This window comes from Mobula birostris, chromosome 27 (assembly GCF_030028105.1).
Source record: "Mobula birostris isolate sMobBir1 chromosome 27, sMobBir1.hap1, whole genome shotgun sequence".
Taxonomy (NCBI): Eukaryota; Metazoa; Chordata; class Chondrichthyes; order Myliobatiformes; family Myliobatidae; genus Mobula; species Mobula birostris.
In genome coordinates, this window is record NC_092396.1 from 28,859,259 (window position 1) to 28,878,966 (window position 19,708).

At 43.6% G+C, this 19,708-nt stretch overlaps 1 protein-coding gene across 8 annotated transcripts in view; it reads right to left on the bottom strand.

Moving 5' to 3' along the window:
• Positions 1-19,708, bottom strand: part of LOC140188694 (rho guanine nucleotide exchange factor 10-like protein) — a 196,256-nt gene that overhangs the window by 19,030 nt on the left and 157,518 nt on the right. For all 8 annotated transcript variants that reach the window (XR_011883355.1, XM_072245226.1, XM_072245221.1 and 5 more), the window contains 3 exons: positions 12,605-12,691; positions 12,241-12,452; positions 4,449-4,603 (listed from right to left, as the gene is read on the bottom strand). Coding sequence is in view for 7 of the 8 variants with exons in the window: in XM_072245226.1 (XP_072101327.1) it covers positions 4,449-4,603; positions 12,241-12,452; positions 12,605-12,691 (454 nt within the window). In the remaining variant the exon portion in view is untranslated. The remainder of the gene's footprint in view (positions 1-4,448; positions 4,604-12,240; positions 12,453-12,604; positions 12,692-19,708) is intronic.

Below are 19,708 nucleotides of genomic sequence, written 5' to 3' on the forward strand. Positions count from 1 at the left end.
AGGAAGTAGAGGCGCTGTTGTGCTTTCTTTGTAATTATATTAATGATAGGTCCAGGACAGGTCATTTGAGATAGTGACACCCAAGAATTTAAAGTTACTGATCCTCTCCACCTCTGATTACTGGCTCATGGACCTCTGGTTTCACTCTCCTGAAACCTACTATCAGTCAACTGTAAAGTGTGGCATTTTGGGAGGTCCAGTGCAAGAAACGCACAGTAAATGGCAGGACCCTTTAAAGCACTGGTGTGCAGAAGGATTTTAGAGTGCAAGGATCACAGTGGCATAACGATTAGGGCAACACTATTACAGTGCCAGTAATCTGGGTTCATTACCCACCACTGTTTGTAAGGAGTTTGTATCTTCTCCCCGTGATGTACATTTCCTTCGGGCGCTCTGGTTTCCTCCCATGTTCCAAACAAGTGTTAGTAGGCTAATTGGTCATATGGGAGGTGTGGGCTTGTGGGATCAGAATTATTACGCTGTATTTCTCAGAAGTCCATAACCCCTGACAGTAGCAACACAAGTAGGTAGGGTGACAAATGTGTACAAAATGCCTGGATTCATCAGTTGAGGTACTGAGTATCAAAGTAGGGAAATCATGTTGCAGCTGTCTAAAAGATTAGTTCGGCCATATTTAGAGTATCATGTGCAGTTCTGATCACCGTACTACAGGTGTCCCCCGTTTTTCGAACGTTCGCTTTACGAAACCTCACTGTTGCGAAAGACCTGCATTATTTACCTGTTTTCGCTAACAAAAGGTGTTTTCACTGTTATGAAAAAAGGCAGCGCGTGGAAAAAAAGCAACTCGCGCCCCAAGCAGCTGCTCCTCCCCTGGTTTCAGAACTGCATTCCTGCCGACATTGCTTAAACACGTGCCTGTGAGCATCCCTTTGCAAGATGAGTTCTAAGGTATCGGAAAAGCCTAAAAGAGCTCGTAAGGGTGTTACACTTGGCGTAAAACTAGACATAATTAAGAGTTTCGATCGTGGTGAACAAAGCAAGGACAGAGTGAGTTTGGCTTGTGGAAGCTGACCAAGATGATGTTGAAGAGGTTTTGGCATCCCATGACCAAGAACTGATAGATAAGAGCTGATGCAATTGGAAGAGGAAAGGATAACAATCGAAACCAAATGCAGTAGCGAATGGACTGAAAGTGAAGTTGTCCAGGGACTGAATGTGAAGCAACTGCGTGAAATTTTCGCTTCAATGATCGCAGAAAAGTACGACTTTAATTTTGAAAGGCTACGTCAGTTTAGGGCATATTTGCAAGATGGTTTGAGTGCTTACAAAGAACTGTATGATAGTAAAATGCGCGAGGCAAGCCTTCCTCATCAGCCATAGCAGACGACAAACCTCGACCTTCGACACCGAGGCAGGCAGACATAGAAGATGATTTGCCTGCCCTGATGGAAACAGATGACGATGACACCTCAGTGTCCCAGCACCCCAACCCCCAGGCCGCGGACCGATGCCTTGCTGCGGAGAATGCAGCGGTAGCCAGGAGGCACCCAGCACATCTTTAAGAAAAGAAGCCGAAATAAACAAGCTAATTAATTAGGTGCTGCTGGCACGTAAATGTTGGCCCAGATCAGAGGCGAATGCCGACTGCGTCGCCTCTGATCTGGGCCGACATTTATGTGCCAGGTGGCACCTAATTAATTAGCTTGTTTATTTCGGCTTTTTTCTTAAAGATGTGCTGGGTGCGTCCCGACCACCGCAGTACCCCTGCGTGCTTCGCGGATCGGTATTGGTCAGCGGCCTGGAGGGTGGGGGCCACTGCACCACCCCAACCTCCGACGACTCAGCCTAACACACCATCATCAGTGTGCTCTGCGCTGTCTTCCCGATTCCAGTAAGCGATACTACACTGTACATACATTATTTCTACTTTATATAGGCTGTGTATTTTTATGCGTTATTTGGTATGATTTGGCAGCTTTATAACCTAAAGGTTACTGGAGAGAGTATTTCTGCCGAGAGCGTTTGCATGAGATTTTCGCCATGGAGAACAGCGCAGGCAATGATTGTAGAGAAGTATTTCTACTTTATATAGGCTGTGTATTTATCATATCATTCCTGCTTTTACTATATGTTACTGTTATTTTAGATTTTGTGTGTTATTTGGCATGATTTGGTAGGTTATTTTTGGGTCTGCGAATGCTCACAAATTTTTCCCATATAAATAAATGGTAATTGCTTCTTCGCTTTACGACATTCCGGCTTACAAACCGTTTCATAGGAACGCTCTACCTTCAGATGGCAGGGGAAACCTGTACAAGGACCATGTGGAGGCTTTGGACAGGATGCAGCAGAGGTTCATCAGGATGCATAGTATTAGTTGTAAGGAGTGGTTGAACAAACTTGGACTGCCTTTTCAGGAGCTTTGGAGGCTGAAAGGTGATCCAATAGAATGTATTAAATTATGAGAAGTACAGTTCCCAAGGTTTTTATAGCTGGGAGTGGTAGTAGGGACAAGCTCCCACTACATATTAAATTCTCCCAGTGGCATGTGTCTCAAATAGCCTCTGACAACAAAGTCGAGCTTCTAGCCTTCACGTGTGGCTTAGCTACTAAGTTTGACAGAACTATTTCTACTGACAGGAGAAGCGGCAAAGGTAGGTTACTGGTGCCTTAATATCAGTCCGCTTCAGGTATATGGGGCTTGTCAGCCATGGTTGGCAGTTCCATCTAGGAGAAGGATTATTCTGATCTCAAACCTCCGCTACCTTGCAGCTACACCAACTCATGGGGAAGGCTTCGGGAGTAAACCCAGAGGGAAAAATCCTCAGGCAGTCCTACGTTGGGCTCAACGCTGACTGGCAATTCCTGCGACACTGCTGGTGCAAAACTCTGCCATTCCTTTGGGTTCATCGGATGCGTGGAGAAGGGGAACTTGCTGTATGTACACAGCTTGCTCTCCATACTGTACTATCCAGGCTTGCGTATTTAGACAGCTAGAAGGTAACATCCATTATCAACCCTGACTGATGGAGGCCTCAGGAGAGACACATGCAGTGTGTGCAGTCAAGAGTTCAAGACCCCTCCCCCACCCATCCCATGTTCATCATTGTCATGTGCTGTGTCATATGACGTAGGTGATCATGGTCTTTCCATGACCATGATTGTCTTTGGCAAATTTTTCTACACAAGTGGTTTGCCATTGGCTTCTCCTGGGCAGTGTCTTTACGAGACGGGTGACCCCAGCCATTATCAATACTCATCAGAGATTGCTAGCCTGGCATCAGTGGTCGCATAACCAGGACTTGCAATATGCACCATCTGCTCATCCGACCATCCACCACCTGCTCCCATGGTTTCACATGACCCGGATCGGGGGTGGGGAGGAGGGCTAAGCAGGTGCTACACCTTGCCCAAGGGTGACCTGCAGGCAAGCAGAGGGAAGGAACACCTTGCCCCCTTTGGTAGAGACGCATTTCCACCCTGCCAGCCATTGGAAATGTCAAATACTGGAGCTGATGGGGTTAAGGTGAGAGGGGGCAAGCTTAAAGGAGATTTGCAAGGCAAGTTATTTTTAAAACACAGAGGCAGGTGCCTGGAACTCAATCGTGACACATACAATATCAGTGTTTAAGAGGCATTTAGAAAGACACGTGAACAGGCAGAGAAAAGGGGGATACAGACCACATGCAAGTGAATGGGACTGCGACCCCCTGTTTCCATCCAGGGGGTCAGTGTGGACATCATGGAGGATTACAAATACCTGGGGATACGAATTGACAATAACTGGACTGGTCAAAGAACACTGAGGCTGTCTACAAGAAGGGTGAGAGCCGCCTCTATTTCCTGAGGAAACTGAGGTCCTTTAACATCTGCCGGACGATGCTGAGGATGTTCTACAAGTCTGTGGTGGCCAGTGCAATCATGTTTGCTGTTGTGTGCTGGGGCAGCAGGCTGAGGGCAGCAGGCACCAACAGAATCAACAAACTCATTCGTAAGGCCAGTGATGCTGTGGGGATGGAACTGGACTCTCTGACAGTGGTGTCTGAAAAGAGGATGCTGTCCAAGTTGCATGCCATCTTGGACAATGTCTCCCATCCACTACGTAATGTACTGGTTGGGCACAGGAGTACATTCAGCCAGAGACTCACTCCACCGAGATGCAACACAGAGCGACATAGGAAGTCATTCCTGCCTGTGGCCATCAAACCTATTGGAGGGTCACACACCCTCAGCCAATAGGCTGGTCCTGGACTTATTTCCTGGCATAATGTACATATTAATATTTAACTATTTATGGTTTTATTATTACTATTTAATTATTTATGGTGTAATTGTAACAAAAACCAATTTCCCCCTGGATCAGTAAAGTATGACTATGACTAGCTAGACTGGCATCATGGTCCCAACTTGCTGGGCCATTGGACCTTTTCCTGTGCTGAACTGTTCTATGAGTGTAGTCAGGAAGCAATACTGTGTTTGATCCTTACCAGCTGTCCTGGTGTACACTGCGACGGTCCCATCCTGCAGCCCAGCAAACAAAACATCCAGCAAATGCTTGAGGCACACAACAGGCATCTCCGCGGGGCTTTTAAATGTAAACAAACACTGGGTTGCCATGTCAATACCACCATACCCCACCACACTGGAAAGAAAAAAAACAATTGATTAATGACTGTGCTTCACCTGAGGATAAATCAAAATTAGCCAAGTTACAGAGGGGGGAAAGAGAAGGAAATTTTGCACAAAAAAAGTTAATGTGCAACATGGTCTGACATAAATCTAAAGAAATTCAATTTTTCTTTGCTTTTCTCACAGGAATATATTGCACTTTGATAAATTCCCTTCATTCACAGGGGAGCACTTGAGTGATGAATTTATTCACAGTAAATAACATTAAGATGCAGGTTTATTTGTACCTGGCTTTCACTGAGAAGCAATGCCAAACTTCGGGCAATTGTAATGTCTGACTTCCTACTTGATTTATTTTGAAATTCTCATTATCTTTTCAGACCCTCACAAGAAAGCCTCTGCTCAGCCCCTCTGCAAAGTACCTTACTGCAGTGCGCCAAACACCAGGGGGAGATGACTGCTTATGTGGAAATAGTTCTGCAGCTATGATTGTAGCTACCCTTCGTGACCACTTTATTTGATAGACTTGAACATCTGCTCTTAATGCAAGTATCCAATCAGCCAATCATTTGGCAGAAAATCAATACATAAAAGTATGCAGAAAGTCAAAAGATTCAGTTGTTGTCCAGACCAAACTGCAGAATTTGGGGGGGGGAATGTAATCTAAGTGACTTTGACTGTGGAATGATTGTCGGTGCCAGATGCAGTGGCCTGAGTATCTCAGAAACTGCTGACCTCCTGGGAGACATGCACCAGTCTCTAGAGATTACAACGAATGGTGCAAAAAACAAAAAAAAAAAAATCATCCAGTGAGCAGCAGTTCTGTGGGCAAAAATGCCTTATTAATGAGAGAGGCTGGAAGAGAAGGACCAGACTGGCTCAAGCTGACGGGAAGGCGGCAGTAACTCAAATAACCGCGGTGGTGGATGAGCATCTCTGAACACACAAGTTCAACTTTGTAGTGGGTGGACTATGTCAACAGAAGACCACATCAGGTTCTAATCCTGTACCGAATAAAGTGGCCACTGTGTATATGATCTTGTTCTTACTAAATACCCAACCCCTAGTCGATTATTCTCGGCTGTGTTCCAATCTCATGGTGAAGTTTGAGGACCTTGCTCCTTCTCAGGATGTCAGCATCGACTTTCAGGTAATGCTGTTGTAATAATGTGCCCAACAGCCAGCTACGCCAGACCACGGTCACTCATTCTGCGATGCTGCTGTCACTAACAAGGTCAGGTTTAGTGTCATATGCACAAGTGCACGTATAGACAGGTAGAATGAAACTCTCACTTTCAGCAGCATCACAGGCACGTACCACAATTCACCATCTGTTTGTTCAAAACAAACAAACCCAGTCGGTAGCCCATAATTATTTCTTAAATATGGCCCTTCTCTTGGTATCTTGCTGCTTCCAGGAGATGGAGACATGAAGAGGCAGTCAATTGCCTGACTTTGTGTAATAAGTAGTCAGTATAAGGGAGCTTTAACATTGCCAAGTCATCAAATTCTGCAGGGTTTTTCCCTCTTTAATATTCTGCTGGAGTTCAGTACAAGCCATGGTCACAGAGATACAGCAATGAAACTACACAGAATCCATTGTGACTATCAAGCACCCATTTTTACATTAAACCAATCCTAATCCATTACTTTCTCCACACATGGGCTTAAGGGTTTGCTAAAGCTCCCTTATATTGATTGCTTATCATACAAAATCAAAATAATCTATCTTGCCCCTTCACATTTCCAGATTCTACACTCACCCAAACACAACTTACACAAACAACCTACACATTTTTGGGATGTAAGATTCCTTCAGCTCAATCAGAAGCAGCTCTCATTATCTGCCTCTTTCATACCAATTCATTACCACGGCTTCCATTACAAATCCAATACAGTTATCGTACACGTGGAGGGAGCAAGGCAATTGAAAGGTTTCTTGCACAGCCATGCCTCCGAGCACACAATCAAACCCTTTGGACAGGCTGGAAGTTCTGTTTACATGTATAACCTGAAGCACAAGTCAAAGATCAACAAAATCAAGATTCTCATCTGGATTTCTCAAATGAGAGATGAAATGCTCAAGTGGAAAGGGGTGACTCTCATTTTTCTCCAAACTGATACACTGATAAATTCATGATGAAGTCTCAGGCAAATTATTAGCACTTCCCTTCAAACATCAAGGCCATAAAGTTTGAGTGAGTGCATGCATTGACTTGTATCGCTCATTAGCAGCATTGCTTACACTGCTGATGGTCAATGGTTTGACTACCTGCTTTGTAATAGCTCTTTGTAACTGTGCTCCACTTGACAGAATTGATTGCTCAAAGTCACAGATCACTACACAGTTTTGATTCTTGTTGGTTAATGAGAGAACAGACACCCTTGGCCTCAAACATTTGCCCTTTCTCTTAGGATTGGACAGTTTGCAGGCTGATGCATGGTCCTGTTGCACACTGATATTCAACCTGACAGGCTGAAATTGCTTATGCAGAAGAGGCATAGTTTGTCAAGCTCACAGTGCCAGCTGCAGAAGCTCAAACCTATTTTACCAGGTCCTCTGCCAAAGAGGTGGTAGAAACAGATATGGTAGTGATGTTTAAGAGGCACTTAGACAGACACCTGAACTGAAAAAGAATGGAGTGATCTACACTGCACGTGCAAACAGATGGGGTTAGTTTTAGACTGATGTCATTGTTGTGCTGAGCTGAAGGGCTTCTTCCTGCACTGTACCATTCTGTGCTCTACAATAGGATGGGTTACTGTGAAGGACTGGACTAAAGTGGAGTTGGATATTCAGCAAAGACTTGAACCTATTTCAGTGCTGTATGACTCTATAGCAGCAGCAGCCAATTATCTTTGGATTGTTGATCTTGCAGCTCTGCCAACCAAGGCACAGCATTTCCTTGTGAGGATGATTAGTTTCTCCATTTGATCAGAATGAATGGTCCCTCTTTGTATTGAATTGCTCTGAAACTATGAACAACACGGACTGACTGGCTACATGAGACAGAGAATCATCTTGAGAGAAAGCAAGTCGCTATTAAATCCTCACTGATTTGGTACAACATAGATTACTGATAAATGATCAAAAATGATGACATGATCAACTTTGTGCAGGCTTCTTTAACAGGCTCATTATGGAGACCAGGATAAGCATTTTCATAAGCAGGTGAAGTGAAAGATGAGAACGATCAGCCAGAATACCCTTGGGAAATGAAAACCAGAGATCTATGAAATGGGTGTGGCCATGTGAAATATTGATACTAGCCTGAACTTCCTTTTTCTTCTTCAAAATAGTGCTATGTGACCTTATCCACCTCTGGGGGTAACTCGGCATTGGCATATCTACTCGTGCAAAAGAAAAAACCTCCCATACAGCTTCAGAGTGGTGCCGCAGTGTTGCAGTGATGGCCTAGACTTGTGCGCAGCTATAAGAGACTGCCAGATGCCAGAATCTGAAGCAAAACGCAAATTGCTGGAGGAACTCCAGTCAGGCAGCATCGGGGGAAGGAACTGTGTACTCTGGTTTGTGGAATAGACTGGAGTTACAACCTTCTAATGCAAGAGTGAGAATTATATCAACTAACCCACAACTGATGATCAATGTAAAGAATGCCAGCTCTGAACTGATCATCTAATCAAATGCTTTGGAAATATGACTACTAGAATTGTCTATACTCCTGAAACACTACTTTGAGTGAACAAAAAAATGGATGAAAATTTGAAGGGTCTCTTCTGTTCTGACTTGGTATTACAAGAAAGTTACTCCAAGTGAAAGATCAACTTCCGTTTTTTATAGCATCCAGGTTACCATGAAAATGTCACATTCCAATGGATTATTGCAAGTGACAGTGAAAGACAAAACCAATAAACTTGACAAATGGCTACAATAGACATTCATATAAATCACAATCATTCTCAGTTATCAGGCTTGCAAATTTCCTAAGCATTCAGAATATGAAATGAATTTAGAAAGTTGCTAAAATCCTGCATTTATTTTATGAGACGACATACTTAAGATGTCTCAAGTATCTTAACCTTCCCATCTACAGGGTCAAGCTCTTGTTGCAGCACCACTCCTTGAATGGCAATGAACCTTACTCCATTTTCACTCATACAGTTTTAGCAAGGGCAAACATCAGTGGGATCCCCACCTAATTTCCTTCTCCATTCCAAACCCAGGATCTAAAATATTGCTGCTGAGATTACAAATTTGGCACAGATTAGTATCTTGGCTCAATGACATATCTGAAATTAAGAAGCTTCAATAGCCCTGTGGAAGCTCAATACACAATTAGAAATGTTAAGCACAGCTTTAGGCAAGAAACGTTAAAATGGAGGTTATTGAACAATACATTTTGTGTTATCCACACTGACTTTTATTGGATGTTCTACTTGGTACTTCAATGCCAGAAAGTGGAAAAACAAATTCTGCAACATTTACACCAGATGCCATCAGAACAAGGAAGCTTATTTGTTTGCCCATTGAAAAGGAACCGGAAAGGCTTTCATCTGTGCATGGACCCAGCAACTAGTGATGCCAACTTTGTAGTTCAACACACAAAGACTAGCATCTTTGACCTTCAAACTATGCCTATAGCAAGGCACTTAAGAACTTTATCCATTCTTTTACTGTACTTTATGTTAACCCGGGGAATGTTATTAGTAGTGAATAGAACTCGCTTAAATTACTGCAAGATGGAGATAAAATTCTTCCCAAACTACCCCCAAGTATTTAAGAAAATTTCACCAAATCACACTGTCATCTTTCCCCATTCCCATCATTTCTCAGAGCGAGACCGATAATTTAGTGCCTATATTTTTGAAAAAGAAGCCTCCACACAGGGTTTGAGAAATGTAGCTTGGATTGGCAGCAAAATAAATATGATAATCAGTAACAGGATCAGATCACAGTGAGTACACTTAACATTGCCAAGCTGTGACAGGATAAACTAATCAGATCAGGGAAGTCCCAAAATGCCAAAGATTTGAAACTGCTTCATGCAAAATTAATGTCTCTGATGCAATTGCTCAGCCTGAAGTTTCAAAGGAAGAGATCAAACTGTTTAAAACAAACCTTTGTTAAAAAAAGCCAAGAAATTTCACTCAAAAATCAGGCAACTTCAAGGCTGGAGTGCAAAGGCTTACAGCATTTCTCTGTTGTTATAACAAGATATAGATATTTGAGGACTCAATTTTATTTATTTTTCTGCACCTCCCAGCAATCCACCAACTTAATCCTAGCCTAATCAGCTGACAATTTAAAATAACCAATTAACCTACCAGCCGTAGATCAGTCTTTGCACTGTGGGAGGAAACAAGAGCACCTGGAGGAAATTCACATGGTTACTGGGAGGATGTACAAATTCCTTACAGGCAGCAGTGGGAGTTGAACACAGGTCGCTGATATTACAAAAGTGTTGTCCTAACCATTACGCTACAGTGCTGTCCCTACGAAATGATACAGTACTGCATCTGAGAATAAGTGCTGTGCTCGTTTATAATGCAAGCTGGACTGTATAGAACAGCAACAATGATGAAACTAAATACATGTGATTTTGTGCACGTCTCCACTTGATAATCATAGATTGCAAAATTAGTTTCCAGAATGGATCTTCCATTTAAGTTTGTCTGAATCACCTCAGCCTGACTTGGTAATTTACAGGTTTCAACATGATTAACATTGCTACAGTGCAACCGGAAGATGCAAGCCTGAATAATCCTCCTAAGGCCTGGGGAAACAATCCCTTAACTGTTCAACTTAAGTGCAAACCCTCACATCACCACAATGTAGGTGAGAATTCACTTCCCATTCCAAGACTTGAGCACAAAGTTCTAGGCTGATGTAATAAAGCAACAAGGAAGAGTACACACTGCCAAAGGGGCACTCAAAATTTAAAATGGCAAAGATCAGGCAAAAGCTAAATACTCCTGTGACACACTGGTAGTGAAGTACATTCAAAATGAACCTATGGGGCTGCCTTTCTATGTTTTGCACGTGCTCTCTCTCTCTCTCCCTGTGAATGCATCTGCTTCCTGCCACATCCCAAGAAGATGGGATTTGATAGGTTAATTAGCTGTCCTAAGTTGCCTCCAGTGAGTGCTAGAACTTGGGGGCATGAGTGGGGAGAAGTTGATAGCAATAGAAGAATAAAATGGGATCAGTGTAAGTGGTGCTTGATGCTTATTTAGTCTTAACCTTCAACGTGTTGATATTTACATTACATTGAAGACGTGTTATCTTCAATGTGATGGAAGTATTCCCTTCCGAATGAAGATGTCAATTTTATCTTTTAAGAGCTAATTTTAATCTATCTGAAAATCAAAAGCAACACAAAAAGTTATCTTACTTTGAAAATAAAATGGCTGACAGACACCCCTTGTGAACACAAGCAGATTTCAACTCAAAGCTAATTCACCTTGAACTGCTACAAGACTACCCAAGTTCCATGTGACAACACAACAAGGCTGCCAGCTCCTTCTTCATTTGTGACAGTAGTGATTTATTACTCAAGTTATACCCCGCACCATCCTACCCCCAACAAGATTTGTTGTGAGATTGGAGGGTGTGGGATTGTTGGCAAGGGGTGAGTGAAAAACAGTCCCATCTGTCCCCCTTCCTCTTGTTTATGACCCTATAGTGGTGAGAGATGAACTGACAGCCACACAACAGTGGGCGACTCGGAAGACAATGTTATCAGAACACAAGAGGTAGCAGCTATTCAAGAGATCCTGCAGAGGCTAGAATTCTTGAACAGCTGTTCAGCTCCTAGTGCCTGCTTTGTCATTCAAGAGAATTAGGGATAAGCATCACTTTCCTGCTAAACACATATTCTCTCAATCTAATATCTAAAACATATCATTCTGTTTCAAACACAGTACTGTGCAAAAGTTTTAGGCACCCTATACATATGCCTAAGGCTTTTGAACAGTACTGCATTTGTCAACATGGAGCGGAGAGCGAGTTCGTAAATCTGGTGTGAGCAAAGGGTGCTGGGAATGGCAAGAGTGGAGCACCGTCAGACAGGTGGCAGAGAAGGAGTGCCAGGGGCAGAGGGTGGCGCAGGTGCAGACACACCATGCAAGGTCATTTGATTCCAAACAATTAGTTTATTGGTCATTATAGAATGTCTCACTAGTGCTTCCCTCTCCCTTCCCCTTTTCCCAGCCATGATTCCCCTCTCCCGGCCCCCTTCCACTCTCAGTCCACAATAGAGACCCATATTAGAATCAGGTTTATCATCACTCGCATGTCATGAAATTTGCTTTTTTTGTGGCAGTACAGTGCGATACATAAAATTACTACAGTACTGTGCAAAGGTCTGAGGTACCCTAGCTATATATGTATGTGTGCCTAAGATGTTCGCACAGTACCATACAGAAACTCGGTCTCTTCAGCACAATTGGCTAGAAATTCCCAAAGACCAAACAATCCCTACATGCAGGGATTTCTTCATCACTGAATTCTTATCTTGAAACCATGCACCCTGGCTTCACCTGAGAAACCAACTTCACAACCATCCTGTCAAGTCCCATCAGTTTTATACATTTCAGTGAGGTCACCGTCCATCCTCCTAAACCACGGGACGCCAAGTCTGCTTAACTTCCTCCCGATAACAAACCGACCAACGTAAGGTGGGTGCTTACCTTCCATCCTGAAGTCCTATAATGATAACTGGACTGTCTGCAGACCTCTCCAATGGACTGTCAATATTCTCTTCACTCCTGACCTTTTGAGGGATATACTCCATGCACAAGACTCGGGAGCTGACCTGGAAAGATTTGACGTGCCTGGGGGCAGATCTGTTTAATGAGAAGAGATCAACCTGCCCATGGCCCTGTTCTCGCCCACTGCCAACCTGTGGAGGGCAACAAAGGACGGAGAGAAATACAAGTTATCACTAAGCTGTCCAAAGAGCAACCATTCATAAACTTTTGCAATGAAGTTTAGAAGTTCTCACATAGAAAAAAAGATCATTTACTGCTTCTAACCTCCTTCAAGGTAACTTACCCAAAGGTATCCCTGTGCCAGACAGGTACTGGCAGTAGAAATCCCGAGTAAGGAAGATTGCACTGGAGTGTGAAGAGCTGTTTCTGGCTGGACGGAGAAAAAACAGGTTGAACAAGTGATTAATACTTGCACATCCTTTGACAACCACCTGTGGGATTCGTTCTGAAAAAGTTCCTGAGACCAGAGTAACCCTTGCTCTCTGACTCAACACCTCCTTCCATTAGTGTAGGAGCAACAGCCGTGTGCACTTTCCAGCAGGAACACAGTAAATCAAAATCAGCAACAGCTTCTGGAATACAGAAAGTGGACCCCGCAGTCTGTCCTCACAAACATCCATCCCAAATAATGGAGGAATTCAGCAAGTCTGGCAGCATCTGAGCAGAATGAACAGTCAACGTTTTGGGCTGGCACCCATCAGGACCGGAAAGGAAGCGCACAGTAGCCAGAATAAGAAGCCGAGGCGTGGGGAAGGAGTACAAGCAGGCGGGTGATAGGTGAGAGCAGGTGGGGGGGGGAGGGGGAGGATGGAGGCTGGGATGAAAAAGGAAGCAGGGTGGTGATAGATGAAAGAGTTAAGAGAGCCGAAGGAGGAGAAATCTAATAGGAGAGGATGGTGAACATTGGAAAAAAGGAAAAGAGGGGAACCAGAGGGAGGTGGTGAGCAAGTGAAGAGAAGGGGTGAGAGGGTAACCAGAATGGAGAATGACAAAAGAAAGGAGAGGGAAAGTGGGGGTAATTACCAGCAGTTAGAGAAATCAATGCTTTTGCCATCAGGTTGGAGGCTACTCAGGTGGAACATGACATGTTGCCTCTCCAACCAGAGACCAGCCTCATTGTAACAGTAGAAGAGGCCATTTCAGAATGGGAATGGAAAGTCAAATTCAAATAGGGAGCCACTCGGAGGTCCTGCCTTGTGACCCACAGAGTGAAGGTGCTCAACAAAATGATCCCCGTGGCGACCCACTTTCTAGCACACACGAACCGGCTCACAACAGCACACGCAGGCAGACAGCCAGCCCCAAAAAGGGCGCCAGGCCATCTTCACCAGCAGGGGGCAAGAGGAAGAACCCGCAGCAGTCTTGGACAGACTACATGAGAGGCTCGTTAACCTGGCCCCCATACCCACTTCACAGCAAGGACAGAGCCCGACCTGCGTACCCAAAGACCTGCAGAACTGTAAGTTTCTTTTTGTACGACGGGGCGGACACCGGGCACCACTACAGCGGCCCTACGAGGGGCCATTTAAGGTGATCAGGAACAACGGGTCCACGTTTGTGCTGGACATTGGGAGGAGAGAGGAGGTTTTCACAGTGGACCAACTCAAACCGGCCCATGTGGACTTGGCGCAGCCAGTCCAGGCTCAGGCACCGCGGCGCAGGGGCAGACCTCCCAAACAGAAGCCGATCCAGACTGTGGACATTGGGGGAAGTATCGCCTGTTCTGGGGGGGGGGGGGGGGGGTGGTGGTTATGTGGCGACCCACTTTCTAGCACACACGAACCGGCTCATAACAGCGCGCGCAGGCAGAGGGCCGGCCCCAAAAAGGGCGCCAGGCCATCTTCACCAGCAGGGGGAAAATCCCGCGCGCGGAAAGGGTCTGGGAATATGCATTCCCCACAGTAGTCCCGCCCAGGGAGGGCGGGAACGGGAAGGCTTTAAAGCAGGCCGCGAAGTTTGGATAAATCTCTTTCATCGCAACTCCAACTCACCGACTCCGTGTGATTATTCTAGCACTGTGTGTAGCACACCGCTACACCCCTATCTGGGTTAGTTCTCAGTGGCACGTCTCGGTTCAACAGCCATAATGAGGCCATTGTGTGTGCTGCATGAGATTTCCAGTGTTTGCAGAATCTCATGTGTTTATGTATTCATCCCAATCGGAATTTTACTTTCAAAATCTATCTTCCAGGACAAAAATGGATTTTAATTTTGCAATAAAAACAGCGTCTGTATGTTAACTTAAGAAGTTTTTACTTCAAGAGCATTGTGAATTTTCACTTTACAAGAGCAAAAGAAATACGAGCGGGAGTAACCACCTGGCCCCTTCAGCCTGTCCCACCATTCATGACTGGTCTACTGTAGGCATCAACTCTTCCTGTGCCTGAACCCATAGCCTTCAATTCTCAATCTTCTAACAACTGAAGTACCTCCACTTTAAAACTTCTAATTAGCTAGCCTCTACAACTCTCTCGGGTAAAGAATTCCAGAAATTCTCTTTCATTTGTGGGAAGGAATATCTGTATATCTTGGTTTTAAATTAGATTTACCTGCTATCAGGGTAGTCAACAGTTCTGTAATTGAAAAGAAACTTGGCACCAAATATTAAAACCGACTCATTTTTTTGTAGCATGAGGGGAAGTGGTAGAGGGAGAAGTGGAGCTGATAATCCCCGACCATACAAAATACCATAAAAGAAGTGAGCTGTGATGAACCCTGCAGTTTAGGGAGAACACAGAAGCCTTGAACTACATGATGCCCAAGATTACTTGTGTGGAGTCAATCCATAGCTGGTCAGCCAGAAGCTCAAGTTTCTTAATTCTTGTTGTTATTACTGCAGCCTTATTAACTAGAGATGCTTCCTTCACCGTAGTCCTGCAAGTCAAACTCCAACTAGACTTAGCTTATGCCAGTCTCCCTTGTTGGGGTGGTGTCTGTCCTTCATGATAGGGTCACCCAATGTCAAGACCATCCAATGACTAGTCTCCAGAAATTTTTGGTACAGAGGAGAAGACCACAGAGAGGCTGGAGATTAGGTGTTCAAGAATCACAGCTTTGCTTGCAAAACCTTCCGTCATTCAGCAGAGTGGATGAACCAAGCCATAGTTAGAACTCCATCCACTGTCAGTAACAGGTCCATCTGTTGACCCGAGAACCAGGTGGTACGCTTGGCCATTGAGCTCTATGGGGAATTTAATTGTACAAGGAGATTCTTGTGCAGCGAGCCTGGGAGACAGTTAGATGCCTACTTGAGGGCCTTAGTAGCTATCCATACACCTGCCCATTAAGAATTAAGCATTGGCAGGCATAGAGATGGTTGTTAGTGGGTCTTTGGAAGACCACACTAATGAGAAGCCTCCTCCCTCCTTCCACTACTTCCCGGAGGTACATGATTGTCATCACAGTACAGGTGGAAAATAGGCACACACTTCACCTGGGAGTTCTCCAGGATGCAAGCACAGATACTAGCCATTAAAGCAAGCTCCAAGGTCCAATATTCCAGATCTCTACCATCAAGTACTTTGCATATAAACCAAGAAAAGCCATGTGCAATTCAAACTCTCACATTACAAAGCATTAGACATGCATCTCACTTCAGAGTGACAGGGACTAATCATTCTTCAGAACATAGCACTCTCCTCTCCCAATTGAAGGTCACACAACTAGACAATCATCCCAATGGAATATTGTTTGCTGCATTGTAAATATTGCATTAACATTTCAGAAGGTTAGCAGATAAGCCTAACCAAGTCTTCAGAGGATGTATTTTTAGTAGAGCAAGGGTTGGTGCATTTTAATTATGCAGACAATTCAATGTAATTCTTTGGGATTATAGTTCTCTCATCTGTTGATAACTGTTGATGGGCAGCACTGTAGCATAGTGGTTAGCACAACAGTTTACAGTACAGGCAACCCAGGTTCGATTCCCACCGCTGCCTATAAGGAGTTTGTCAGTTTTCTCAGTGACCATATGGGTTTCCTTCAGGTGCTCTGGTGTCCCCTCACAGGCCAAAGATGTACCGATTGGTAGATTAATTGGTCATTGTAAATTGTCCCGTGATTAGGCTAGGATTAAATTGAGGGATTACCGAGTGGTATGGCATGAAGGGCCATGCTGTATCTCAATAATAAAAAAGTTCTTAACAACTTATAATAAATCAAGTTTAAGAATAACATACATTTTCCACAACTGGATTTATTCCGCTGGACTAGGGAAAATTAACATTTTTAAAATTGATTTTTCTGGATGTTGGTGTTACTGGCAAGAACATTTATTGTCTCTCCTCGATTGCCACCAAGAAGTTTGCCACGAGCTGACTTGAACCTTTCCACACTTTTCCATACAGTCAGATGAACTCAACAACATCTATGAAGGGAAATGGACAGCTGACATTTCAGAAACATGAGGAAGTCTCCAGATGCTGGAAATCCAAAGCAGCACACACAAAATGCTGGAGGAACTCAGCAAGTCAGGCAACATCCATGGAAATGAATTAACAGTCAACATTTCAGGCCAAAACCCTTCTTTGGGACATTTCAGGTCAAGATGCTTCATCTGAATTTATCAGATGAAGCTCCATTTCCTTCTATAGATGCTGCCTGATCTGCTGAGTTCCTCCAATGCTTTGTGCATTGCCTCAGATTCCACCATCTGCAATCCACGTCTCTACTCCCACACAGCCTAGGCCTATGGAGCTCCCCAGCTAATATAGTAGAACTTGCCTCAGGAGGAAAAGAATGAGCAAGTCCTGATTAAGTATTGACATGCGGAAGATAGCCACCTACTAGATACTGAACAATTGTAACAAGGTGATCTCTGCTAATTCAAGGTTGACAAAGAGTATTCATTTCAAAGGAACATAACAAAAGAAACATGAATTACTCCAACAAAGGAAACAACATCCCCCTTTATCCAATTCTCAGCCTCCATCACACACTATCCATTAAAAGAGAACCTCCTCATATGATTGAAAGGCAGAACCAAAGTAAAATAACTGGCCTTGGAGTAATCACTGAAAATTGGGCTGAGCCCAATACCAGGAAGACTTGGCCAGTATTAGCATAGATCATAAAGGTAATTCACAACATGGCAGCGTAGAGAAATATTCCCAAATTTGACTGCTTTGATGCAAATTGGTGTGAAGAATTGATTATCACCTTCAGTGCACATTCCTCTCAAACAAAATTAAGGTATATTAAGGGAGAAGCAGAGTTTATTTTTAACTCAATAAAAATTGAGCCAGTTCTGATAGAAAATCATTGATCTGAATTGATAACTCTTGCTCTCCTTCTCTTCCCAGATGTCGCCTTGAACATTTCCAGCAATTCTAGTTGCAATTTCAGATTTCCAGCATCCACTTTATTTTTGTAGAGTTTCATCTACTTAAATTGCAGTGAACACAATAGGTTTAACAACCTCCTTCCATGGCCTGTATTCCAACAGTTCAATGATTTTTGGTGCCAATTGGACTCAGTTCCACCGTGCAGGAACTGAAATTGACCAAGACAAGAAAAATTAAAAACATTTCCTGTACCGTGAAGAAACAAAAAGGTTGAGAAACAAGGCACTGTTACACAATGAAGGCAGCCATCAGTTTCCATCATATTTGATTAAAGCATTTAGAAAATAAATGCAGTGTAATAGTTAACAGATGGTTTGAATTTTCTCTGCACGAGGGACACAGGTAGAAGTCACTCATGCAAATTAATGTTATTTACGCTGCAAGATAATTAAAAGCCGAAATTATCCATTGCCATCAGTCACTGCACAAAGTCCAGACAGCTGCAGTGTGCTTCTACGTGGTCTTTGTAATTAGAAAAATATCATAAGCCCATCAGCCGGTCCTCTTCCAGGAAAGATCGGTGCACCTTCAGTGCAGTCCTGGCCCTGCTCACAACCATTAGCTATAGGACAGGACTAACACACACCTCGACTTGCAAGCTGCTAGCTGTTCTGCTCAGTGCAGAACTGAGCTTCACAATCAGAAAAGCCCAGTTATCAACGACTCAGTTACATTCCACAAGCACTGGCATTCTAGTGCTTCAAACTCCTAATTTTAACTCAAGTCACTTAACTGTTTATGGCATTCATGTAAAAAGGTGACATAGACAAATCAGTACAAATTGGTTAAATCAGTAACGTTAGCAATATGACTGTACTGATAAGAAACTTAAGTAGGTTCTTCCCCTGTAGCCTTTCGTGATGAAATTACCTACGGAAGGATACCCTCTACTCAGGCTACAAGCAAAGAGCCCACCGCTTTTAAAGAGATAGCATTTGGACTGTTTGTGATTACTTTATTAGTTATAATTACATCACCAATAAACCCATTTTTTGTATACTGTAATCTTAAAAGGACAAACTAATCTACAGAAAAGAATTAGAATGGCAATAATCATAGGAAAACCAAGTGTAAAACCATCGATCTCCACTTGACAGGATGCCAACAGTACAGAAATACATTTCTGATCTCCATCTATCCTATTTGTAAAACTATTAGCTGCTTGCTGTCAGCACCAAGATGTTATTAGGCAGTAGGTGGCACTGTTGTTTCCATGTGCTCAGCCTTCTCCATCCCTCATTGTCCATGATCAATTATGTCCAAACCACCAGGTGCCCAGAGATAGTAATGGTCTGAAAAAAATGTACAACCCTCCCTCCCATTGAGGACATCTTCAATAGGCGGTGCCTCGTGAAGGCAGCATCCACCATAAAGGACCCTCATCAATGGGACGTGCCATCTTCTCAAGACTGCCATCAGGGAGGAGGTACAGATGTTGGAAGATACATACTCAATGTTTTAGGAATACCTTCTTTCCTTTTGCCATCAGGAAGGAGTACAGGAGCCTGAAGATGCACACAATGTGTTAGGAACAGCTCCTTCCCCTTTGCTACCAGATTTATGAACGGTCCTCTGCAGTTCAGCCCGAGTCCAAAAGGAGTTGATTTTCTGTGTGTCGCCAGCGAAGAGGCACTACTTGAGGCTTGCTGTTGGAGAAGCTATGCACTGGCAGGGAGAGATTTACACACTCAGCTCTCCTTCTCGTGAGACTGTTAGCCAGTGGTGGAAGCTGAAAGTGAGAGCGACAAGCACTACCACACTAGAGGTGTCACCACAATTATATAAGTACTTTGATAATAAAATTTACTTCGAACTTTTTGAACTTTGAATGAGTGACAAATTGGATACAGAAATTATTCAGTGGCAGGAAACGGGGTAATGTTTGATAAGTGTTTTAGTGACTGAAAAAACATTACTAGAGGGGTTTGAGAAAGCTTTCTCCTCACTCACTTTCTTTTTAAACTATATTATTAATTTACCTTAAACTTGAAGAGCCAGGATAAAGCAACTTGCAATGATACAAAAATTAATCATGTGGTTGACTA